General features: G+C 38.6%; 1 protein-coding gene across 2 annotated transcripts; it reads left to right on the top strand.

Annotated features, from left to right (window-relative positions):
• Positions 1–1,822: 1,822 nt before the first annotated feature.
• CUNH2orf73 (chromosome unknown C2orf73 homolog) lies at positions 1,823–24,747 on the top strand. 2 transcript variants are annotated; one of them, XM_032877780.1, is made up of 5 exons: positions 1,823–1,907; positions 6,549–6,759; positions 13,243–13,396; positions 23,338–23,453; positions 24,254–24,747. In XM_032877780.1, the coding sequence occupies exons 1-5, from the start codon at positions 1,903–1,905 to the stop codon at positions 24,617–24,619; spliced, it is 852 nt and encodes a 283-aa protein (XP_032733671.1). In that variant the 5' UTR covers positions 1,823–1,902; the 3' UTR covers positions 24,620–24,747. The 2 variants fall into 2 exon arrangements, with proteins under 2 accessions (XP_032733671.1, XP_032733670.1); XM_032877779.1 differs by lacking the exon at positions 1,823–1,907 and adding an exon at positions 2,738–2,809.
• Positions 24,748–25,582: the final 835 nt, after the last annotated feature.

The raw sequence follows: 25,582 nt of genomic DNA, 5'->3' as shown, positions 1-25,582 counted from the left end.
ACGAGAAAATTACATGTATTATTGAGGCTAGTGTGTTCACTGATTTTCAAACATAAATTTCCCAGTAGAATCACTGTATTTTACAGAAAGGGATCATAGAGATTATCTCATCTGACTACCTTTTTTTTCCCCCTTACAAGTGAAAATCTATAGCAGACAGGTTTAAGTGTTGCTCCTAGGTCAGAGCAGCTAGTTCATAGTAGAAAAAACTAACACCCCAGTGCTTTTTCTACATTAAAAATTTACTATTATTATAAAATCTGCATTGTTTTGCAGTGCCTTACAGAGGATGTACCAGTCATAAGTAATTGGCATTTTTAAAAAACTGGACATATTTTTGTAATACCGTATTATCCTCAGCACTGAAATTTGACACTTATGACTACCAGTTACATACTAGTACCATGTGTCATTGTTCACAACTTTTCCCAGTATCTATTTCTTATATTCCTAACCAGATTGTGGCTTCTCTGTGGTAGGCATAATTATCTTTTTAAAATGTTTCTTATATCCCTCAATACATATACATATATATGAACTGCTTAACAATTGGAAAGAGAGTGACATAGATTTATTTAGATTTTAGTCTTCTACTATGTGACTTAAAATAGAACCAAACAACTGTCATCTTGTATGAATGCAGGTGAATTTGTTTTGAAAGGGACAAAGTTAAGAAAGTCCTCATTTCTTCACAGCAAGCAGTTGGGATTGTCCCTGAAGGTGAGTGGTTTTAGGAGCTTGAAGAGACTGGTGAAGGATGATATCAATATTAGAGGGACTGATGAGAGAGTTGACTAAGTCTTAAAGACATGGGATAGCATATCCCATCAAATTTCTCAGTCAAAACCCAAGCTAGTAATGACCATGGACTGACCATAAGCCTGCCCCACCCACCCCGGTCAGTACTCTGCCTGTATTAAGAAATCCTCACTCGAGAACAACCTTAAGAATATTTTCATTTTAATAAGTCAATTGGAGAAAGACAACTATCATATGATCTCCCTGATATGAGGAAGTGGAGATGCAACATGGGGGGTTTGGGAGATAGGAAAAGAATAAATGAAACAAGATGGGATTGGGAGGGAGATGAACCATAAGAGACTTTTAATGTCACAAAACAAACTGAGGGTTGCTGGGGGGAGGGGGGGTCAGGAGAGGGGGGTGGGGTTATGGACACTGGGGAGGGTGTGTGCTATGGGGAGTGCTGTGAAGTGTGTAAACCTGGCAATTCACAGACCCGTACTCCTGGGGCTAATAATACATTATATGTTTATTTAAAAAATTAAAAAATAAAAAATATTTTCATTTTGTGGATGGAGACACTGAAGCTCAGAGAGAATAGATCATTTGCTCAACTGAAGCAAGGGGTGGAACCAGGATTCAAACACCGACTGCCCCAGCGGCCTATGCCCCCAGAGACAATGACCAAGTAAGTACTACGTGGTGTCATACAGTGCTGAACAAACGGCCGGCTCTCAAGCAGGAACTCAATTGTTAGTTCCCCCATTTAGGGGTTTTCAACCCACTCTCCCCATACGTATTTACCCACCCAATCCTTATTCCCCAAACACACATGTATTTCTACACACTCCACTCTTTTTACCAATTTAGCTGTGTAGGTAACTAGCTATCAAACTTCTATTCATATATTCTTCTCATGTATGTACAGTGAGTCCAGCAACCAGACTTGATTCTCCCCACATTACTCCAGGTAAATGTAAATACATATTAATACTGGCTCTGGGTTACAAAACACATACACAAGCATAGCTTGGTTATACAGCAGAATTCAACTCAATTAAGGATTTTTCTTTTCCCATTATCCGGGCAAATACAAGAATTACGACGGCTGATGCCAAAGAAATTTGGCTCTGGTAATGGAAACTGGGAAGCAATGGTGAAATGAGGTAAGAAAATCGGGGGCCAGAAGGTGGACGCAAGTCATCAACTGCTTTTCCCAGGAACTTGCTCTTTTTAGATAAGCGCTACGAATACCAGCCCCAACCTGCTGCCATAGCCTACAGTTCCCTCCGCCGGATTCTGAACCCCATTCAGGCTGGAGCAGATGCACACACCGCGGGGAGTCTCGTTTGCAGGAGATGAGTGTTCCCTTGCTCTATTTTAATGCTTGCTGCTGGGCCATGGAAAGATTTGCCAGAAATCGTGGAGAACAGCGACAGCCAAGCTTTTTCAAGCAAAGACGAGTCAGCCCAGGAGCAGCAATCATTACTTGCACAGTATTTAACGGTTCACGTAAACAAGCTTCTCTCCTGCCTGCGTGCACTTTTGGAGCCAGCTCCGGCATACGTGGGCAGCGCCGGGGAGGCCTCCTGCGAGGCTGTGCGGATACGCAAGCAGCACAGCCTTCAGCACCAGAGCCTAGGGCCGCGGGGGAGGCTCTGGGAACCGCCCCCTTTTGATCGCCAAGGCCAGCGTGGGCCTTAATAAATACTCCACCCGGACCGATAGGAAAGGCCAAGTTCAAACACACAGCGTTCAGTCTGGGGCGGGTCGGGAAAAGACGCCCATAGACCTAACCACCTGCCCCCGCCTGGTCAGGCGGCCGCACCAGCAAGCTCGCGGAGCCCATTCGGATTACTGCGCCTGCGTGCTCCGGCTCCGCCCCCTTGCCGGTTTCCGAGGCCGCGCGCAGGGAGCCCGCCGTCGCTTAGCAACGCACGAGTCACAGTCACGGCCCTCCGCGCGCCCCTTTCCAGGGAGGGCTTAGTCCCAGATCTTCCCGAGAGGCTCCTTCGCTGCCTCCTGTCAGGCCGCGGGAGCCCATGGAGGGAAAGGAGGATAAGCAGCAGTAAGTGCTGGGGTTTGGTTTTCTATTTCCCCTTCTGAAACTATTTCCTTCCTTCGGGGAGGGTGAAATGAGACCCGAGGGTTCGGTCCTCGGGCCATTATCAGAGCTTTTCCTCTTCCTTCCTATCTCTAGTAGTTGAGCGCTTACCGGAATACTTTTTTAAAACACACTGCTTACCCGGCACCCACTGTGTGTCAGGCGCTTTACAGGCGTTGTCGGGCCCAACAGTCTTCAAGTCCCATGGAATCTTCCACTCCTAACACCCACATCTACATTATTAGCAAATTCTTTAGGCTTTACCTTTAAAATATATCCAGAATTCCAGCATCATCCCCACGCTGGCCCAGCGTTTCTTACCTGGATGTTGTAACAGTCTCTGCTGCTCCCCTTGCCTCTGTACGTTCTCCACTTAGCAGTCTGAGAGGTCTTTTTTTTCCTTTTTTTACAGCGTAGGTTAGATCACTATTCTCCATGGGTCCTTGCAGTGGCCTGTGGGACTGCCACAAACTGCCCCTTTTCCTTTACCTGGTCTTATCTACTGCTTGCCCTCTGACTGCACCCTGCTCCAGCACGCAGGCCTCCCCGCTAGCAGTGATTCTTAAAGTGTGCTCTCCACTCCACCCCACCCCACCCCCGCCCCAATCCAGCATCACCTGAGAATTTACTAGAAACGCATATTCTTGCAGGCTCCCCACCACAGATATACTGAATCAGAAATTTGGAGTTGAGAACAATAAATAATCTGGGTTTTAACAAGCCTCCAGGTGATTCTGATGTACCCTAAATTTTGAGAACTATTGACCAAGGTGTTACAGTTTAATACCAACAGGTACAGGGGTATCTGCTTCCAAAGCCTGTATTTTTGTCACTAGAAGAGTGGTTCTCAACTTACTTAAGAATCACTTGGAGAGCTGGTTAAGTTTCCTGGGAACCTATCTGGGATAGGTTAAGTTTCCTGGGATGGGGCCAGTGAATTTGTACTATCAAGTAAAATTGATGACAATGCAGCTCCTTCTGGGACCACACTTAGAGAAGCACCTAAGGCCAGGTGCTTCTGTTGCCATACTTTGGCAATTACAGTTCACTCTGCTAGAATGCCCTTCCTCAAATATCCTCTTAGCTCGCTCCCCTCTTTCCTTTTTTCAGTTGCCACCTTCATAATGCAGCCTCCACCCTGTCTAAAAATGCAGCCTCCCTCCCACATACATGCACTCCTTTTCCCCATTCCCTGCTCTGTTGTTGTCCTTAGCACTTAACACCACCCAAAAGACTGTATGTTTTACTTATTTGATTTCTCATCTGCCTTGCCACACTAGAATGTAAGCTCTGCGAGGGCAGGAATTTTTGTTTTGTCACTGCTGTATCCTCAGTGCCTTGAGCAGCACCAGGAACAAAATTCAATAAATATCTGTTGAAAGAATGAATTATTCAATGTTATTGTCACATCTCTCTTAATAGGCATTCTTGGCCTTACCATGCAAAGGAGGAAATCAAGGCTCAGATATTAAATGGCAGAGTTGAGATTCCAACTCTGTCTGCCTTTCTTCACTGCCCATTTTTGTGTTTCCTTCTATTAAGAAATTACTACAGAATCATATACTTCACACTTATGTGTTAATCTATAGCTACTCACACCCCAAATACTTACTTGAACGAATGCATATGCACGCAAGCATAGAGCCACAGTCCCTTCCTTCAAGGATGTGATGCCAGTGCAAGTATATTGCTGAGTTACGACCATGAGAAGCAGATGGAAAGAACTGATGTCAGATGTCTATAATAAAATCGATCATGACCTTTCCAGAGATATAAGTGTTTATTTAAAGGTAATAGAAAAAGCCTTAGAAGTTACTCACACTTGACCAGTAATCAGTTTTTCCAAAACCTTTACAGAGAGCAATTTGTGTTGGGCTGCAGGGAGCTAGGGTCCAAGAGTGCTGAATGTTGTTTGTATGTATATTGGAGTGGGGGTTGGGTGTATACAGTTATACTAAGCCAGACTAAAAAACAATCCCAGCAGATTCACCAGAAATATGCAAATACTATAATGGCGGTCCATTTAACTGTGATGAACAGGATGCTTCCCCAGGTAGCTACATAATGATGAAAGAAACACAGTCTTCATTCACCCTTATGGAGAGCTACTGACCAGTAAAGGGTATTTGTAGTGCTTACCAAAAAACAAAACAAAACTAGATACGTAAATTATAAGTCATGGTATTACGAAAGAAAGTACTAAAATAGAGACTACATGGGGCAGGAAGGGGGAAATCTAGGAAAAGCTTCTGAGGAGATGGCTTTTAAGCGGAGACCTAAAGATAATGGACCAGTGGTGCAGGGACCCAGGGAAGAACTGCCTAGGCAGAGGGGACACTGTGTGCACATGTCCTGAAGGAAAATAACTGGTGTGTCCAGGAACTGAAAGCAGGTGTGCTGTCTGGAGAAGTGAGGGGAGAGTGGTCTCATTGCCTTTGAAGAGATTAGCTGGAGCTGGATCCTGCAGCCTCAGAGCTGATGAGGAAGCAGTATTCACTATAAATGCAACACAAAGCCATTTGGGGGTTTTTACTAAAAAATGATATGATAGAAAAGATGCACCTGACTTTGTTTTGAAGTAACGGAGGGGTTATATTTTCAGGGCCAAGACTAAGCAGAACTGTTCATTTTCTCTATAAATTTGTAATCTTATTTACTTACCTTCCATAGGTCAGGGCTTTAATTTTAAAAGCTTCTATGTAAAAAGTATTCACATTAATTTATTTCATTCTTTCCTTTATTTTCCAAGTATGTGAAATTTTAAAATACTGCCTTTTATAGTGTCTACCACTCTTTATTTAAAAGGAGAAAATTTCTATAAATTGCTTCTAAACATTTTTTAATATTTAAAAAAATTCTTTAATGTTCACTTTGGTACCAGTCTAGTTATTAAAAGCAAAAAGTGATGAGATTGAATTGATTGTTCTCATGCCTGCACAATGGTATTTTCCTGAAAAGATAAATAATAGTGGTCATTTGGTACCTTTTATAAGTTTGCCAGGTGAACTTTTAAAATTAAATAGCTATCCTTGCCCAGGTGACTGAATTTACTAAGTAACTAACTTTTTTTTTTTTTTTTTAAGATTTATTCATTTATTTTAGAGAGAGAGTGTGTGGGGTCGGGGAGGGAGGGACAGGGAGAGAGGGAGATAGAGAATCTCAAGCAGACTCCCCACTGAGCAAGGAGCCTGACCCTAGGCTGGATCCCTGGGTCTCAAGATCATGAACTGAGTCATAATCAAGAGTTGGGCTTGATCCTTGAACCCCAAGATCATGGCCTGAGCCGAAATCAGGAGTCAGTCATTCAACCTACTGAGCCACCCAGGCACCCCCTAAGTAACTTTTAAAGAAGATGAGTTAAGATTACCATGTAACTTACCTTCATGAATACATGTTCCAAACAGGATTTGTAACCATGATAAAATCACTACTCTTTTTTGATTCCAAGCAAGTGAAAGTCTGTACATTGTGCTGGTGAATTATTATGAATAATCATAACACAAATCCCTTCATCTTTTATATGATTTAAAATGAGAAGATACCCTTCCATATTTTAATTGCATAAGTCCCTTATAACTATTAATAAAACCTAAATTGTCTTGACTAATACTTGAAATATATTAAATTTTATTTTATACAGTTATGACACAGTCCTAAAATGTTCATTGGGATACATTACTTACTATGTAATTCTGTTTTTCAGAGAGCATAAAATAGAAGATGGTGGTATAGTGTATGTAACTGGAAAAAAAGAAGAAATCAAACATGACAAACAACCTGGAAAAAGTACACAACATTCAAAACCATTTGTTGGGAGAGGACGTATATATTATGCAAAATTCATTCATACAAATGCAAGAACATTGAATGAACCAGTTCCCTACATAGATCCCAGAAAAGGGCCAGAAAAGCAGGTTGGACGGATGTTCCTTATATACAAATACAGATTTAGATTCAGAAGCTGTTTTGCAGGATAATTTGGTCACAGACTACGTAAAGGATGTGACATATTTCAGACTAATATTTGTTATAATCCAATAGTTAAAAGCAGTAACCTGAGACTATTCTCCCAGATAACTGTTGCATACAAACAATATATAAATAGGGAAGGACTCCAAATAATTGTTTTCCTAGATTGGATCAGATTATAGCCACTTAGTAGTGTTTGGCAGATACTGGAGAAATCTATAATATCGTATTTGTGTTACAAATTCTATTATAAAAATTTCCCATGATACTCTCTATAAAATAATAGCTACCGTTTATTTAAAGTGTGTGAAGTGCTAGGGATGAGCTAAGTGTTTTATGTAAGTTATAGGCTTTAATCTGTACAACAGTTTCTAGGAGGTAGCATTAGAAATATTTTATGGATGATAACATACCACAAAGAAGTAAATTCATTTATCTGAGATTACATAGTAAGCAAATGTCACAGCCAGGTTTCTGACCCAGGATGGTTGGTTTAGTCAAACCGCACTTTTCGTATATTTCATTATCTTCTTTCTTTAAACTTCAGTTTGTTGAGGTATAGTTTATCCTGTTAGTTTCCTGTTCTTGATATTACAAATTACCACAAATTTAAACACTTAACTTAAAGCAACACAATTTTATTCTCAACACTTTTTGACCTCAGAAGTCCAAAGTCAGTCTCATTGGCTATTAGCAAGGCTGGTTTCCTTCTGGAATATCTAAAGGAAAATCCAGTTCCTTGCCTTTCCCAGCTTCTAGAAGCTGCCTGCTTTCCGTGGCTCATGGCCCCGTCCTCTTGAAAGCCAGCAGCATGGCATCTTCAAATCTTGCTCTGACTTTCCTGCCTCCCTCTTTGGTGGATGGGTATGATTACATTGGGCCCACCTAGATAATCCTGGATAGTCCTCTTCCTGAGATGTTTTACTTCATCTCAGCCACAAAGTTCTTTTGGCATGTGAGTTTATGTGTAATTGTGATTTAACTTGACATTTAAATAGAGATTGCTTTTAATGACCTGTCTTCACATCAGTAACATCCAATGTTCTTATCGTAAAATCACTAGCATACAAGGGCACTGTGTGTGAATGGGAGATCTTCTTGAGGCAGGAATTAATGTAGTCAAATATGCATTAATGTCATGTCATAAAACCTTACGTGGGCAGTTTTAAGGCTATTTTGTTTTATAAACCATCAGGGGATTTTAAAGATATTAACAGTCCAGGCCTACCTGAGGGAAATAAGTCTGGTCCAGAAATCCAGGTTAGTGAAGTTCCCATGTTTCTTACAAAAGTTAATGAATGACTCTCCTGAGCTCTAAGTCAGGACTGAATTAAAACCAAACTATTAACTGAATCCATCCTTACCTTGGAGATACTAAGGAAAAGAAATGGGTTTGAGAATGGAAATATAAAATGTAAAAATCTCAAAAATCAATGCACTAATTTTCTCTTACTCCTAGTTTATAGGTGTCTTGAGAAAAGTGATGTTAGGAGCTGCGATCCCGATGGGGTGACACAGTAGCAGTAGGATCCTTATTTATTGGTGCTAAATATTGGTGCTAAATGAGTCAGAGATCTTTAAGAGATGGTGAAAGGAAGTTTGAGATGAAGTGAGAGGACAGGGAAGAGAGGCTGCTGGTGGATATGAGTGAGGAGATATACACAAAGACTGAAGATACATCACCGAGTTAAGGGCGTATTTGTTTTAGGCGTGGAGTGGAGGCACTGTTCATATTTTAAAAACAAAAACAGCTATCTTAAGTGTACTCATGTTCACGTACTCGAGGAGTAATAAAGAATGTTCATTTCACATATCTGTACACTTTGTTCCTTTATTTAAGATGATAGGCTTCTTTTTAATGTTTAGTTTGATTGTTTTAAAAAATTAACTCGTTTATAGCAGTGCTGGCTTTAATGCAAGAGTGAAGAAAATAAAGTGCCTCATATTTAAAGTGGCATATCTGCTCTCTTACATATTTTGCTAAGATAATAGCTTAAGAACCTAACACCAGATTGATTAATTTTACTTAATTACAAGGTATTTAAAGTTTTTTTTTTAATTCATTTGAGAGAGAATGAGGGAAGGATCAGGGAGGGTCAAAGGGAGAAGCAGACTCCCTGCCAAGTCGGGAGCCTGATTGAGGGTGTGATCCTGGGACTCCAGGACCATGACTTGAGCTGAAGGCAGTCGCATAACCAACTGAGCCACCAAGGTGCCCCTACAAGATGTTTAAATGAAACAACCACACAGTTGTACATAGGGACATAAAATTGGGGGTGCCAGAAAAAGTAAAAAGGAGCTGTAGCTTGGTCACTTCTCATCACAAGTTTTGTTTTTAAATATTGGTATTTTAAAAGAGATGATACTAAGTCATCATGTTCCAAAGTGTATGTTTCAGAGCATTAGCCCTATGTGTTCAATAAAATGACATTCCAAAGTCAAATACGTTTTGGAAAAGCTATATATTTAGATCTTAAAGCTTCACAAATCATATTTGTATATAAAGATTCTAAGAAATCCTGTGATAAACTTATTTCAGTTTACTTACCTCAGTATTTCCCAAATTTATTTAACTTTGGAAACCACTTCTATATAACACCTTTTAATGTGCTACAGACCTAGTATTCCACAGAACACAATTTAGGAATAACATATCAGGGACATTATGAGTTGCTTAAAAAGAGGTATTTCAACATTCCTGGTATCCACAGCAAAATAGAGATGAACATAGATACAACATAACGCTACCGTTTCCCAGAACACTTCAGTGTTTTGAAAGCCTTTGAGCTCCACTAATAAAATGTGATTCTGCGTAAAGAGTTGACAAAAGTCTGTATTTCCCTAGGAATCCCCAAAGTAGGATTCTGTGTTCCACAGACGATCACCACCAGCGGCAGCCATCTTTGCCAGGCTGCTGCTGTGGAGCTCTTCCTACCACCTCTTGTGTTCTCTTAACGGCCTTTGCCACGAGGCCCCAACTGCTTTAACTATTGCTCTCCCAAGACTCTTCCTTAATTTCCCAAAGAATGAGAACTAATTAATGTCTCCTAATGCATTTCTGAAGGCTTAGAGATAGCAGAAGTATAACAAAGACTGTCTCACAGTGGTTTCCAAAGGTGGCTAAGGGGTTTACAGTATAATGGCCATCAGGGGTGGGGGTTAGTGGGAGTCTCTTCCTCGGGAATCTCCCAGATGTCTCCATATTATGGAGTTCCAGTGACTGTTAGCCTGGGGCAGGAAAGAAGACTGGCCTTGGGCTAGAAGGGAAGGCATCCTGCATTTTCTGTGTCCAAAGTTTTGAATTCTTTAGGAAAAACCCCTTCCACAATCTGTAAGAGGTGGACTGACACCCGAAATCTAGACAAAGCAATCACAGTAGAGACTTTTCCCAGCTTGGCTTATTTCATCATAAATAACTCATGTCAACCCCTTACAATCCACTTCAAGCAATGCTGCACAGAGCAGTAAGTTTTTATACTTAGTCTTTGGCTTCAGCATGGGGTGAAGGAAAAAACAAGCTTCCAGGGGCACCTGGATGGCTCAGCGGGTTAAAGCCTCTGCCTTCGGCTCAGGTCATGATCTCAGGGTCCTGGGATCAAGCCCTGCATCGGGCTCTCTGCTTAGCAGGGAGCCTGCTTCCTCTTCTTTCTCTCTCTCTGCCTGTCTCTCTGCCTACTTGTGATCTCTATCTGTCAAATAAATAAATAAAATCTTTGAAAAAAAGAAGAAAAGGAAAAACAGGCAACAACAACAAAAAAATAAGCTTCCACCTATCTCTTTAATCTTATAATCTTTTATGAACAAATGCTTGTACCAAAATTGCATGCGCATGTGCGCAAGTCCACATACATTCCCACTCTTCCAGGAACAAACCAGACTCTTCAGGCAAAGGGCAGGCTATCCAGAAATAGAAAACAGAAAAACAGTTTTTTTGAAACTGTAGGATTTCATTCTGCCAAAGTGAAGCTTCACCCCATTTACAACACTAATCAGAATACTTCCTCCAACTCTGAGGTCTTCAAGTCATCAGTCACACTTTAGGAAACATTGTTAATTATTTCCTTTATATTTTTTGAAATTAAAGAGACCGTTTTGGTAAAATTCTGAATTCATGAGAAATCTTGAGAGGTGAATTGATATCTGCTTTTAGGGTAACTTTTGCAATAAACTCTTGTTCAAAAAAAATAATTGAGTGCTGCCAGGAAGTTTGCTCATCCCAGAGTCACTTAGCCAGTAATTTGGGTATTAGCAAAATAAGTTTCTAATCAACAAAGAAGATAATATACAATGTACTTAAAGACTTTTCATAGAAGAGCTTTCTCAAGTTACTCAAAATCTCTTTATTGTTACTCCTGAAATAATTTAAGTAGGTTTGTGGTTATCTGCTTTGCATTCTACAGCAGATGTGATAAAGCAATAAAGCATGGAAATTGGGAGGCCTGCATGGATGGGGGCAGGGCTCTGACTTGGTCAGCTCTGCTGCCTGCTAGGGATACACTTTGGGGAAGTTAACCTCCCAGCAGTTTTCTCATCTGTGAAGTGGGTGTGTATCTACTCACAGAATCGTGGTGAGGGTAAGTGAGAAAAGGCCTGTAAATCGGAGACCTTGGGGCACAATAAGCACTATCATTCTCATGCAGTGGAGGAGGCCTGCAAGAAGCAGGCATTCTGACAAGTTAGATAGGACTATTTTCAGCCAGATAGTGAGAAGACACCATCTGTTGAGTAATCTGTTCTAGAATTCCCAGGATCGACATCAAGTAGTCTTAATTTTTGTTATTCACCCTTCAGCCCATCTCTCCTGTTCTCCAAAATTCCTTTGTTCCTAAATTCCTTTGATCTCTGCAAACTTATTCATTACCCTGGGTTACAATTTGTCATTGGCCTAAAAACTGGCAGTTGTTAAAAGTTTCCAAGTGAGGTTTAACTCTCTCTTCTGTTAGGGCTCAGTTCCCTCATGGGTCCATGTTCATCCTGTCTTTTTCAGTTTGAAGATAATATCCCTTAACGAAGAACCTAAAGTTGAGGAGCTCTGACTTTCAGCTCTGAATTTATGTATTCTTCTTCAAATTCTTAGCCTTTCTGTGATTTCTTGATATAATAGATTTTTTTTTTCTCCCAGAAAACTCTATTTTTGCTGCCTTTGACAACTATCATGAATTTCTTCTAAGCTTCTTGACAATCTCCTGACAAGGTGACTCCATGAAATTATTTTTTTAATTTGATATTGTATACCTCTTTTATACATGCCTGTCTTCTTAGAAACTAAGCTACTTTGGGAATTGACTCCCTATGGAGTCAGATAAAATGTCTTCAAATGCTTCTTACTTTTCATAGCACTGTAGCTTCAACTGTACTGTCAGAATTTTACTTCTGTGATATCATATTCTTCCCCTTTGAATCATATTTTTCAAGTCTCTGACTATGAAATCATGGCTGATTTTTTAAAAACCCCATCTCTTTCCTCAAAGCCCAAAGTAGGTGTGTGATTATACCCAAAGTTACTTTCATTGTTTAATAATATCCAAGAACTCCCAGGTGTCACAGTTTCTCTTCCCAAGGTGTCTTAAGTTTACCTGATCAACTAGATTTTTTTTAAAAAAAGTGTTTATTTAGAATTAAGCTGAGTAAGTTTCCCCTCACTCTTTTCACAACTTCTAAGAGATCAGATTCTTGTGGCGAATATGTGCTTGTGGAGAATCTATTAGTTCTCCCTTTCCTGGATACTTAAGTTAGGTTTTACCATCAAAAATTTAGTAACATTGGAGATATTTTCCCTTAGAACAAAATTTTTCAAACTGAGGTACTAGTGGGTTATAAAACAATGTGGGTTGCAACTAGCATTGTGAAATAGAATAGAAGAGACAAATGATAAAATAGAAAAATAGTCAAGTGCACTGCATGTAGTAAGAATAAATATTGTGAAACTTTGTGTTTTATGTACTTTACACATTGTGTATTCTTGCATGGCAAAATCTATTTCATGGTGTAGATCATGGACGGAAAACTATGAAATCTGCCATATTAGATGATAATACATTATTTGTATTTTCATAATGAAAAGTATAGAACATAATTTTTACATTAAATCGAACCATATATATACATATATATATAAAATAAAATGGTTGTACAAAATATAGAAATATAATTAGTTGATTTTTACCATTCCATCTGTTGACAGGAAGTAGTTTAAGAATTTAGCAGCTTTATTTTGCTGAAAATATATGATAATTCACTTTTAAGTACCTTTTCAAAAAATTCAGTCTTTATAAAAATATACTTATTCTTAGATTATAGGATTCCATTTTAGTACTAGAATACCCAATAACTTATTGAATCAAAATTGAACATTCAGAGACATCAAGCAATATATGAAAATATTCTATAGTATTCAATTCTGTGTTTCCAATTTTTTTCCCATAAAGGGTGACTGGTGGTCACATGGTAAAAGACTGGAGCATCCCTTCCAACCACCTTATGACACTAAGAGCACCCAGAGGAGTGACTTTCAAAAGCCAGCATGTCCATTGGTTTTGCCAGTCAAACACAGCAAGTTGCAAAAGCCTTCTTGTGGAATAGGTAAGGTTAGCTGTGATAAAATCCCTTTCCCATTCTCCCAGGTTACTGCTATCAAATTAAGGTGTATTCAATGTACTGGCCCCTCCTGAGAAAATTATTTCTCTATAGGAGTTGAAAATACACATACAACCAATGCAGCCCTTGACATGTTTGTTCTTTATCCCTTCTTGGTGGACAGCTTATCTCCAAACATATTAACAATAACATAATAAAAATTGGCCTGATCATGATAACACCAGCCTCCAAGTCATATACTTAGTAGCATTCTGCTCACTATTGTTGACACCACATTTTAAGAACTACTAAAATTGTAGACAGTATTTCTCTAAGTGTACTCTGAGGGACACTAATTCCTTGTGATGTTCAAAAAAAGAAGGAAGTGCTCAAGTTTTCTGAGAACTGAATTTATAAAGCTAGACAGATTTTTTTAAGCCACAGAACTCTTAAAACCCTACTGTAAGCACAAGCATAATGTGTTCCAAAAGGAAGAATAAAGAATGTTAGGTTTTCCCCACTACTGACCACCTCACCCTTTTTCTAGATTTTCACATGACTGGTATCCCACAAAACAATGTAGGAAATACTGCTACATGGACTGTTAAAACATTGTCAGATCTCAAAGTTATTTACCTGACCATGTTATTATAATAAACATTTTCACATTAAGTCAGCTTCTATCTGTTTCCTACCACATGTCCTAATCATCTTTATGGCTGGAGTAGACATTCGCAGGTCTTAAAGAAGTGCACGATCATGTCAAAACAAAAATGTATTTATTGAATACTCACTCTGGTCATCACTCCATATAAAAAGAAGCTCAGAAAAAAAAAATTAAAAACAGAAAACAAAGAAAAAATATAAAAAAGAGAAAAAAATATATATATATTAGACTGGTGACTAGAACAGGGTCACCCACTTAATTTTGGGAGTATTTTGGTCTCTTAGAAGAAACTACCTCCCAAATTTTAAAGAATGAAAAACATATATAAGGGTAAACACAATGAAGGGATGGAATATGCCTATAAAGATGAAAAAAAAATTTTTTAATTTCTAAAAAAGTAGTTGATAAAGTAAGTTGGTTGGGAGAATAAAGAAAAAGAAAGTGGAGAGAAGTCAAACTACCACTCTTTGCAGATGATATGATACTATATGTGGAAAACCCAAAAGGCTCCACTCCAAAACCACTAGAACTTGTATAGGAATTCAGTAAAGTGTCAGGATATAAAATCAATGCACAGAAATCAGTTGCATTTCTCTATACCAACAACAAGACAGAAGAAAGAGAAATTAAGGAGTCAACACAATTTACAATTACACCCCAAACCATAAGATACCTAGGAATAAACCTAACTAAAGAGGCAAAGAATCTATACTCAGAAAACTATAAAGTACTCATGAAAGAAATTGAGGAAGACACAAAGAAATGGAAAAATGTTCCATGCTCCTGGATTGGAAGAACAAATAATTGTGAAAATGTCTATGCTACCTAAAGCATTCTACACATTTAATGCAATCCCTATCAAAATCCCATCCATTTTTTTCAAAGAAATGGAACAAATCCTAAAATTTATATGGAACCAGAAAAGACCTCGAATAGCCAAAGGAGTATTGAAAAACAAAGCCAAAGGTGGTGGCATCACAATTCTGGACTTCAAGCTCTATTACAAAGCTGTCATCATCAAGACAGTATGGTACTGGCACAAAAACAGACACATAGATCAATGGAACAGAATAGAGAGCCCAGAAATAGACCCTCAACTCTATGGTCAACTAATCTTCAACAAAGGAAGAAAGAATGTCCAATGGAAAGAAAACAGTCTCTTCAACAAATGGTGTTGGGAAAATTGGACAGCCACATACAGAAAAATGAAACTAGACCATTTCCTTACACCACACACAAAAATAGACTGAAAATGGATGAAGGACTTCAATGTGAGAAAGGAATCAATCAAAATCCTTGAGGAGAACACAGGCAGCAAACCTCTTCCACCTCAGCCGCAGAAACTTCTTCCTAGGAACATCGCCAAAGGCAAGGGTAGCAAGGGCAAAAATGAACTATTGGGATTTCATCAAGATAAAAAGCTTTTGCACAGAAAAGGAAACAGTTAACAAAACCAAAAGACAACTGACAGAATGGGAGAAGATATTTGCAAACGACATATCAGATAAAGGGCTAGTATCCAAAATCTATAAAGAGCTTAGCAAACTCAACACCCAAAGAACAAATAACCCAATCAAGAAATGAGCAGAAGACATGAACAGACATTTCTGCAAAGAAGCCATCCAGATGGCCAACAGACACATGAAAAAGTGCTCCACATCACTCGCCATCAGGGAAATACAAATCAAAACCACAATGAGATACCACCTCATACCAGTCAGAATGGCTAAAATTAACAAGTCAGGAAATAACAGATGTTGGTGAGTATGCGGAGAAAGGCGAACCCTCCTACACTGTTGGTGGGAATGCAAGCTGGTGCAACCACTCTGGAAAACAGCATGGAGGTTCCTCAAAAGTTGAAAATATAGCTACCCTATGACCCAGCAATTGCACTACTGGGTATTTACCCTAAAGATACAAACATAGTGATCCGAAGGGGCACGTGCACCCGAATGTTTATAGCAGCAATGTCCACAATAGCTAGAATATGGAAAGAACCCAGATGTCCATCAACAGATGAATGGATAAAGAAGAGGTGGTATATATATACAATGGAATACTATGCAGTCATCAAAAGAAATGAAATCTTGCCATTTGCGACGACATGGATGTAACTAAGAGGGTATTATGCTTAGCAAAATAAGTCAATCGGAGAAAGACAACTATCATATGATCTCCCTGATATGAGGAAGTGGAGATGCAACGTGGTGGATTTGGGGGATAGGAAAAGAATAAATGAAAGAAGATGGGATTGTAAGGGAGACAAACCATAAGTGACTCTTAATCTCATAAAACAAACTGAGGGTTGCTGGGGGCACAGGGGTCGGAAGAGGGGGGTGGGGTCATGGACATTGGGGAGGGTATGTGCTATGGTGAGTGCTGTGAAGTGTGTAAACCTGGCGATTCACAGACCTGTATAGCTGGGGATAAAAATACATTATATGTTTATAAAAAAATAAAAAAATTTAATTAGAAAAAAAAAAGAAGGGTATTTAACTCAGGTCAAGGAGGCAGAGAATGTTCTCTGAAAGTCATGGCTATTTCCAAAACGATTCATGCCTGTGTACTTGTTACTATATTTCCATAATCTACTTATTCTTATAAATTAAAATCTGAGTACTAAGAGAGTTTCTAGAATACAGTCAAAGTTGAATACTTTGGAAAGGCTTGCCAAAGGTGACTAACTTTTTTTAAAAAAGACTTAATTTATCTCTTGTGGCAGGGAGACAGAACACAAGCAGGGGGAGGAGCAGAGGAAGAGGGACAAGTAGATGTAGGGCTTGATCTCACCACTGTGAGATCATGACCTGAGCCAAAATCAAGAATTGTACACTTAACTGACTGAGCCACCCAGGTGCCCCCAAAAGTCACTGACTTTTAAAAGTGCTAATTAGGTGTGGACAAAATCATTATAAAAGAGGAGCTGGAGTGGGTTTTTTAAATCTTGGATTCTTCAGTCATTTAATTTCAGATGTGTCTTTAAGTTTTCATTCTGTTTTAAAGAAACAAACTAGAAAGGATACATTAGGAGTGTGGTTCCCACAAGAAACACACAGTACAATTCTAATCAGTGGATATTTCCACAAAGGAAATGCATTGGCATTCCAATAAAAATTTGAAGACTGAACTGGTTAGAATAACGTATCTAAGTTTAGTATATATAATATTCTATGATTCTTTGTTTTAACTTTTTTGGTTAAGTAACCAGTCAGATTCCAGTTCTTTCTCATAAGGAGTGGTTGCTTCTACTCTAGTTCAGTATGGGACACAGTAGAAGATGAAACCAGAGGGCTGGGCTTTGTTCTAGGATGACCAGGCAAGGCCCAGCCATTTCCTAAGAGACTGCCCACTCCACACCCTCAACCTCAATGCCTATAGGTCTGCTCTATTGAGCCAGTCTATTTTCCCAGAGTGGAATACTCCAAAGCTCCGTCTGGAGTGGGGAACAAAAGATCTGGGAATTTCTCCAATAATCCTCTGTTGGCTCTTCACCTTGTTCCATGTTCCCTGTCCCAGATCTGTCAGAAGCCTCCATTTTTTGAGCCCTCCTGGGACCCCACCCCATCCCCATAAGCACTTAGCTTCCAGGTTTTTTTGTGGTCTACTCAAGTTCATTGCCATTTAACCAACTGCTTTCCGGTTTCCAAATTTGTTAGTATATTTGCTCTCATTTAGTTCTCTATTTTCCTAAGGATTTAAGCTTTTTAAGGTATTTACCATCATTGTACCCATGTTTTGGGATGGGGTGGGGGAAATGCACATGTTGAATTTGTCATGTTTAACTGGAAATCATGGTCACCTTCTCACCATCAATACTCCCTCCCTGTAGAATGTAATACTGTCTTAGCACTTATAGTGGTTTGATCCCTAGGCTCATTACTTAAATTTCATCATTTTATTTCCTCAGTTCAAGAAGTGCAAATAATACTCCCTACTTTGCAGGACTGTGAGGAGAAATAAAAAATATGTAAAGTTGCCTACTACAGTGCTTGGTACAAAGGAGACAACAAATGGAAGCTATTTTTATTATTAATAATTGCATTGTATTATGCTAGGTCTTTAGCTGGAATTTAGCTTTGGAAACCAAGTGTGGAAGTCTCACTTTTTCCTTCCTCGCCCTCCTTCCCCCTTTACCCACACCTCCCCCTCCTCCTCCTCTGTCTCTCTCTCTCTTTTATTGGTGTTTCTCATTGCCACATTCATTATTATATCCCAGGTCCTAGAACGATGCCCAGATCTATCCAACAGATTAAAAACATAATGTAATTAAACAAACATACACAACACAATATAGGTCTGCAATTTATTCATATTTTGGATGGTGTTTGGATACTAGTGAAAAGGGTTTTTATTTTTTTTATTTTATTATTTTTTTAAAGAATTCTTTTTTTTTTTAAGATTTTATTTATTTATTTGACAGACAGAGATCACAAGTAGGCAGAGAGGCAGGCATAGAGGAGGGGGAAGCAGGCTCCTTGCGGAGCAGAGAGCCCGATGCGGGGCTCGATCCCAGGACCCTGGGAATCATGACCCGAGCCGAAGGCAGAGGCTTTAACCCACTGAGCCACCCAGGCGCCCCTGAAAAGGGTTTTTAAAGGAAATATTTGAGCATAACATTTAAAAAATATGTATATATATACTAGTTTGTATATTCCAGATTTTACTTATATGTATATATATGTGCATATACATACAGACTTCAAAACTGTGGATGTAAACATGCATCATACCAATTAAAAGTCATCTCCTGGTCATTCTGTTCCATCAGCCCACTTAATTACGCCTGGTCTTTGGCATTTCAGCAATGTCATTTTGTGCTGATAATGAAAGTACCCTTTATTCTTGTACCACCACACAATTTCCTGGCTGCCATCCACGGTCACTTCAACAAACGGCTGGGCTCCATCATATCCTGAGTTGCTATAAGAATAAGTGTTCACTGTGGGTTTTATATCATAAAACTTTATAAATTGGAAAGGCTGATCTAATTTGTGAGGAAAGTCCTACTTAAATAAAAGTTGCAGTTTTTATCAATGACTTGATATCTTAATGTTTTCTTGAATTACAATATCAGATTATCATGAAAAAAATTTTCTGAAGTAGGCTTTAGTGTTGTTTCTTTTGCACCAAGGTGTAGCATCATAATGATTTCTTGCTAGAATTATGCTCAAGTTTTTCACTGTATTTTGAAAATCTGTACCATTATTTTTATATTACTAATACTTATATATAAGATCAAAATAAATACTACCTAGAAGAATGGAGTTTCTGATAGAAAAATATTACAGATGAATGTTTTTTAAGTAGACTAACACACAAAAAGTTAAGAAAATTTCCCAAAGTAAAAGTTGCTGAGTTCCCACCAATAAAGATCAAGTTGTGTGTTTGAATAAAAATTCTGGCTTTGTTGGTAAAATATAGATGGCTAGACACCAACTTGTTTGGCGTATCCTTGTTTAGAAAATTTCTATTTTAATTAGATCAAGTTTCCAAGAAACAGAGAGTGGATTTCAAACATTCTTCATGGACTTTGCCTTATGTTTTGTAATTCTCATAAAACAAGGCTTCTTTTAAGTAATTACTTTGGGTTCAACTTGAATTCTGAAGTAGAATAACCACTAAGAAATTGAATATCTTCTTTGATGTTTTCCTACTTAAATGTTCTTCACTATTGTGGGCTTCTTTAAAAATCTCATATATTCGCATAAGTTAATGTGGTAGTAATGTCTAATTTTAACAGATATGTTGGGGTAAAGAAATTCTCTAATAGCTCAGATTTGTATTCTTTTCCTTTATTCGTTCCCATAAAGACATGGTTTTTTTTTTTTTTAAAGTTATTATTTTTGAGACTCTGGGAGGTTCTAGATCACTATGTATGTATGTGTATATGTATATATGTATGTATGTATTTAGATTCTATTTATTTGAGAGAGAGAGAGGGAGTGAGAGAGAGAGAAAGAGATAGTGAGAAAGAGCACTAATGGGGAGGGGAGGGAAAAGCAGGCTCCATGAGCAGGGAGCCCAACACAAGGCTTGATCCCAGGAGCCCAGGATCATGATCCAAGCAGAAGGCAGACACTTAACCGACTGAGCCACCCACATGCCCCTAAATCACTATTTAAAAGATAATTCATTTTAATTGATTTGTTTCCGAAGTATGTTTCTTAATTGCATAACAAATCACCCCAAAATTCCGTTGCTTCAAAAACAACCATCACTTTATTTGCTCATGATTTTGTAATCTGGGCTGGGCTCAGCTGGGCAGTTCTTTGGCTGGTCTTAGTGGTGGACACTTGGGTGACTGCATTCACTAGGAAGGTCATCTGAGGACTAGGCTCAGCAAGGAGGCTTCAATGGCCAGGCCCTTCTTTCTACATGTGGTCCCTCCGTATGAGGGTAGCTGAACTTCTTACAGCAGTTCAGGGCTCCCAAAATTTCAGAAACAGAAGTTGAAAGGCTTTCTCAAGGTTTATTCCTGGAACTGGCAGTATTACTTCTGCTATATCTTATTGGTTAAAGCTAATCTCAAAGCCAGCCCACATTCACAAGGAGGGGACTGTTACAGGGATGTGAATAGTGGAAAACCAATAAAATAGAGTCACCAATGTAATGGACTATCACATGTCGTTAAATTGTTCTTCCCATGAGAGTTTAGGAGTAGCTAACGCTTCACTTTACTTTTGTCTGAAATGTCTTTAAATTGCCTTCACTCTAATGGGTAAAGGTAGAGTTGGGTATAGAATTCTTAGTTCATGGTTATTTACCTTTTATACTTGGAAGATATTATTCCATTGTCTTCTGGATCCTATTGTTACATCAAGTCTGCAGAAAGTCCAGTTAATCTTTTGAGAGTAATATGTTTTGATATAAGATTTTTAAGGTTCAAAGGGGGCCTTTGTATATAGAGTTATTTATAGTTACTTATGATTTATATTAATAACCCAGATTTAATATTACAAATGAAAAATATTTCTTTCCATAAGCCTTTAATTTTTAAATACTGTTTCACTATAATTGTAGGACTGTCTTCTTACTTCATATTAATACTTTCTGTGTCTTTGAGGGGTTTTTTTGTGCTTATTTTAAATTCTTTGAGTATCGGTTCTAATTATTCAGTCTCACACAGTATATGTTTTTAATTTTGTTGTCTTTCTTTACAGTGTCTGTCTAGATTATCTTAGGTCATGTTCCCCAAGGGGAATCAACAGCCCTGTAGAGGCAAAATGTAAAGACCAGGGTCTGGCTTGTGTGCCTCCCAGTGAATTTAAAGGAAAGAAAATGATGGTCAGGCTAGAGAGTGTCAGATCCTGTAAAACCAACCTTGACCATTTCCATTTGCTGTCACTGTACTAGGTCATCCTCTAGTTAGAGCACCACCCCTCCCTCCCACTTTAAATTCCTAAAAACAGGCAACCCAAGAAAAGGCAATCTCTTGATGTTTTCAGTCCACCAGCACTGATGGTTGCTGGAGGAATGGTAGCAGAGCAAATACCCAAAGGGGCAGCATGCACCTGTTTTCATCAGCTCCCTACTCTAAAGGGACTTCTGTGCTGTTCCAAACTTACTCAGTTGACAACAGATGGCTAGCAAGTTGCTGCCAGTTTCTCCCCCCTGAGGCAAGCAATGACCTTCCCAAGGCAATGTGGGGATGGGGTGTCAAGAGGAGATTTAAAAACCCTCTCCCCATGAATGACCATGACAGTCACCCAAAACCCAGTAGTCTTTTCCCAAATGGTAGAAAAAATAATGTGTAAGTATGGCTAGACTTTTCTCAATGTCATAGTTCCCATATATTTTTAGTAAATCTTTGGCACCTGCTGTTCTTTTGTACACTAGCAAATCCTAAAAAAAAAAAAAAAAAAGTAATGATTATGTAGAAAATGAGTTTTGAGCAACTGATCTCAACTAGAAATCAAGAAAATATCATCAGTTAACATTTTTTTTCCCTGCCAGCAGGGAAAACATTGCCATTTCAAATCATGTAATATATAAATACTTAAAGACTCATCATTCCTGCTAGTAAAATTAGTTTATATCAATGTCTGAATATTAAATTGAATTCGTGAATGCTTAGTAGTATGAGTTTACTAACATATTTCTCCACATATTTCTCCTTCTTATATATTCTCCCTAACTTTAAAGGCAAGATTTTTTAAAAATTAAATTTCATTTTTTAATAGTTAACACATGCATATGGTATAAAATTCAAATGGCACAAAAGAATATACAATGAAAGTGAACCCACCTCTGTCCTCCAGTGATCTAATTCTCTCCCCCTGCAGCAGTCACTTTATCAATCTCTTGAATGTTATTCCAGAGATATGGTAGGTATACATAACTTCCTATATGTGACTTTTTTTTTAAATATATATATATTTTTTTAAGATTTTATTTATTTATTTGACAGACAGAGATTACAAGTAGGCAGAGAGGCAGGCAGAGAGAGAGGAGGAAGCAGGCTCCCTGCTGAGCAGAGAGCCCAATGCGGGGCTTGATCCCAGGACTCTGAGATCATGACCTGAGCTGAAGGCAGAGGCCTCAACCCACTGAGCCACCCAGGTGCCCCGTGACTTTTTTATAAAAGGGAGAAATTTAAAATTTTTTCCTTGATGTAATTTTACCTCACTAAACAGGGAATTGTTCTGATCCTTATATAACCTTGCATGCTAAAAGTAAAAATAAAGTGAGTTTTAGAAGTTATTAAAAATATGGAACAGAGGAGACCAACAGAATCAAACCCTATATACCCATCACCTAGTTTAAAAGATTATTTAAAAGTGGTTTTTAAAGGGTTTTACAGTCTTACAAATTTTCAGAACGTCTGTCAATGGGAAATGGAAAGAATCACATGTTCTACTACAACTGCAAGAGCCCTGGAGTCTTCCAGGTCATTCTGTTAGTGCTAGTGGGGAGCAACATATGCATAAAGTTCACATAGCCTTTCACGTAGTAAAAAATGAGTTGACAAATGAATTGTATTTACACCTTTCCTACAATTTTGGTTAGTTTCTTTGCAAGAGACATTTCTAACAGAATTTTAAAGCCATTATTGCACTAATATTAGTTTTAGAAAGTACTAGTAATGCCTCATATGGGGCTAATTCAGTTGTTTTGATTTCTTTTCATGGAGAAAGAATGTTGCATCCATTATATTTATCCATACTTTAAAAAATTTAGTTTTATTAGCATTTTTTAAAAAGTGTGATTATGAATATTGATTATATTTCCATATACAAATCTAATTTTTGTCCTGACTTGCCAAAATCTTTTTTTTCCTCAGTTCCACTTGCCTCTCCTGATGCATCAGCAGAACTTCAAAAGAATTTTATAGAACACATCTCTTTTTTACATCAATATGATGCTAGGAAAACTCCCAACGAGCCCATCCGGGGAAAGGTGAGAGTATTCCGAATCAATTATTTAATACTTTAGGATGGAACAGGTTTATGGTAGAACATTAAGCTTTTCCAAGTCATGAATGTCTTTCTAAAAGTCTATTTCAACAAACTAACGTGGTTGTTAGGGGGATCAAAAGCTCAGCAACATGTTACAGTTAAAATTAAGGAATGATGTCATAATTTTGGATCACAGTCTTTGGAGTGTGGTTTCAATTATTACAATCATTCACTTAAGGTAATATCAGAGCAGTTTGATAAACCGTTGGCAATGCTCATGTGGGCGTGGCAGGGGAATGCATCTGAGATTTAATACAAAGTCAGACATTAATGTAACGGTTGCCGGATGTTTTTCCCAACTGCCAATGTTTGTCTTCATATTTTACCTTAAGTCTTTTGTTGAAACTACCTGACATTTGGGGTGCAATCACAAATGCTGAGGTCTATGAACTGTAGTGGCTAGTGTATCCACAGCAAACCCCAGAGCTGGAAATGAAATTCGATATGAGCACACATACAATTCAACTGATAGAAATGTTGGGAACGGGAAACAAGAGGCTGCCTCTTTGACTTTCTGTTTTTCCCTTTTATTTCTGGCTCACCCTACTTTACCATTGATGTAAAAGTCTCACTGATAATTATCTTGCTGCTGCCTTCAGTTTAGACTTAGGTGTTGGCCAATGAGGAGGCAGGAAGAGAATTGCCTGCCTCACCAGAACTTGAGCTAGCACATAAGTTCACAGCTGCATCTCCCAGCAACTTGTGTGCCCTGGTTAATGTCAACTTTGTTTTCCTTTCCAGCGACATGGAGCTTTTGTGCAGACAGAGATAAAACCAGGGAGTAGGCCAATAATTCCTACGGGAACGGAGGTATTACGGAATCCTCTAGGGTCATGCTCATCAGAACAGTCCAAAAAAACAGAGAAAGGAAACTCAGCGGAAAGCAAAATGATCTCACCAGGTCTCTGCCGACAAAATTCCCCAGAGCTGTTAGAGACTGAAAATCACTTATCAGAAACAGACGTCAGAGAGGCAGCCAAGGCATGCCCCAGAAGTCCTGAGAGAAGGGAGAAGGTTGCAGACATCTTCCAAGCAACTGCAGTAAATGCTCTTTTCCCCAGGCTTGATTTCAATCCACCAATAAAAAGTCAGGATAAGTCAGGATAAATTACCTTCTTCAGATAAAAATCTAATCCTTGGGATGGAGAGGAATTGCGGAATCATAGAAACCCTCACAGTTGCTTTTTCTGTTATCAATAACCTCAAATTTGAATTTACGTAAATGGGAAAATGAAAAAAGACAATTAAAATGCACCAAATATTTAAGAGTCGTCTCTGATGAGTAGTGGATTATGAGACATATCTCTGTTTTATTATTTATAAACAAAACAATTTTGTTTTGCACAAAAATGAACATAGTTAACAAATATAAAACTTTTATGAGAGGCGTTATGGGATAATTATTCTGTGGAATCAAAGTAGGGTTGGAATTTTGCCTCTACCACCTATGAGCTGTGTGACCTTGGGTAAGTTACTTAACTTCTCTAGACTTCAGTTTCCTCATCTGTAAAATCAGGATAATAGTGACTTCCCATGGTTAGTGATAATGAGATTATATACAGTGATCAGCAAGTAACCAATGTGATTACATTATCACTATTACTATAATTAAAGTTTCAGCTGAAGGATAATACTCTCCTGTAACCTTAAATTCTTCTCATTTTTTAAAAAAGATTTTATTTATTTGACACAGAGAGAGAGAGATCACAAGTAGGCACAGAGAGAGGGGGAAACAGGCTTCCCACTGAGCAGAGCGCCCTATGCCAGCCTTGATCCCAGGACCCTGAGATCATGACCCCAGCCAAAAGCAGAGGCTTAACTCACTGAGCCACCCAGGCGCCCTCCTCCTTATTTTATTTTATTTTATTTTATTTTTTAAGATTTTATTTATTTATTTGACAGAGATCACGAGTAGGCAGACAGGCAGGCAGAGAGACAGAGGAGGAAGCAGGTTCCCTGCTGAGCAGAGAGCCCAATGCGGGGCTCGATTCCAGGACCCTGGGATCATACATGAGCCGAAGGCAGAGGCTTTAATCCACTGAGCCACCCAGGTACCCCTCCCTCCTCGTT

This window comes from Lontra canadensis, unplaced genomic scaffold (assembly GCF_010015895.1).
Source record: "Lontra canadensis isolate GAN:19392208 unplaced genomic scaffold, GSC_riverotter_1.0 scaffold61, whole genome shotgun sequence".
Lineage (NCBI taxonomy): Eukaryota > Metazoa > Chordata > Mammalia > Carnivora > Mustelidae > Lontra > Lontra canadensis.
The sequence above is the reverse complement of the archived record's forward strand: the minus strand, read 5'-3'. Positions and strand labels throughout refer to the sequence as shown.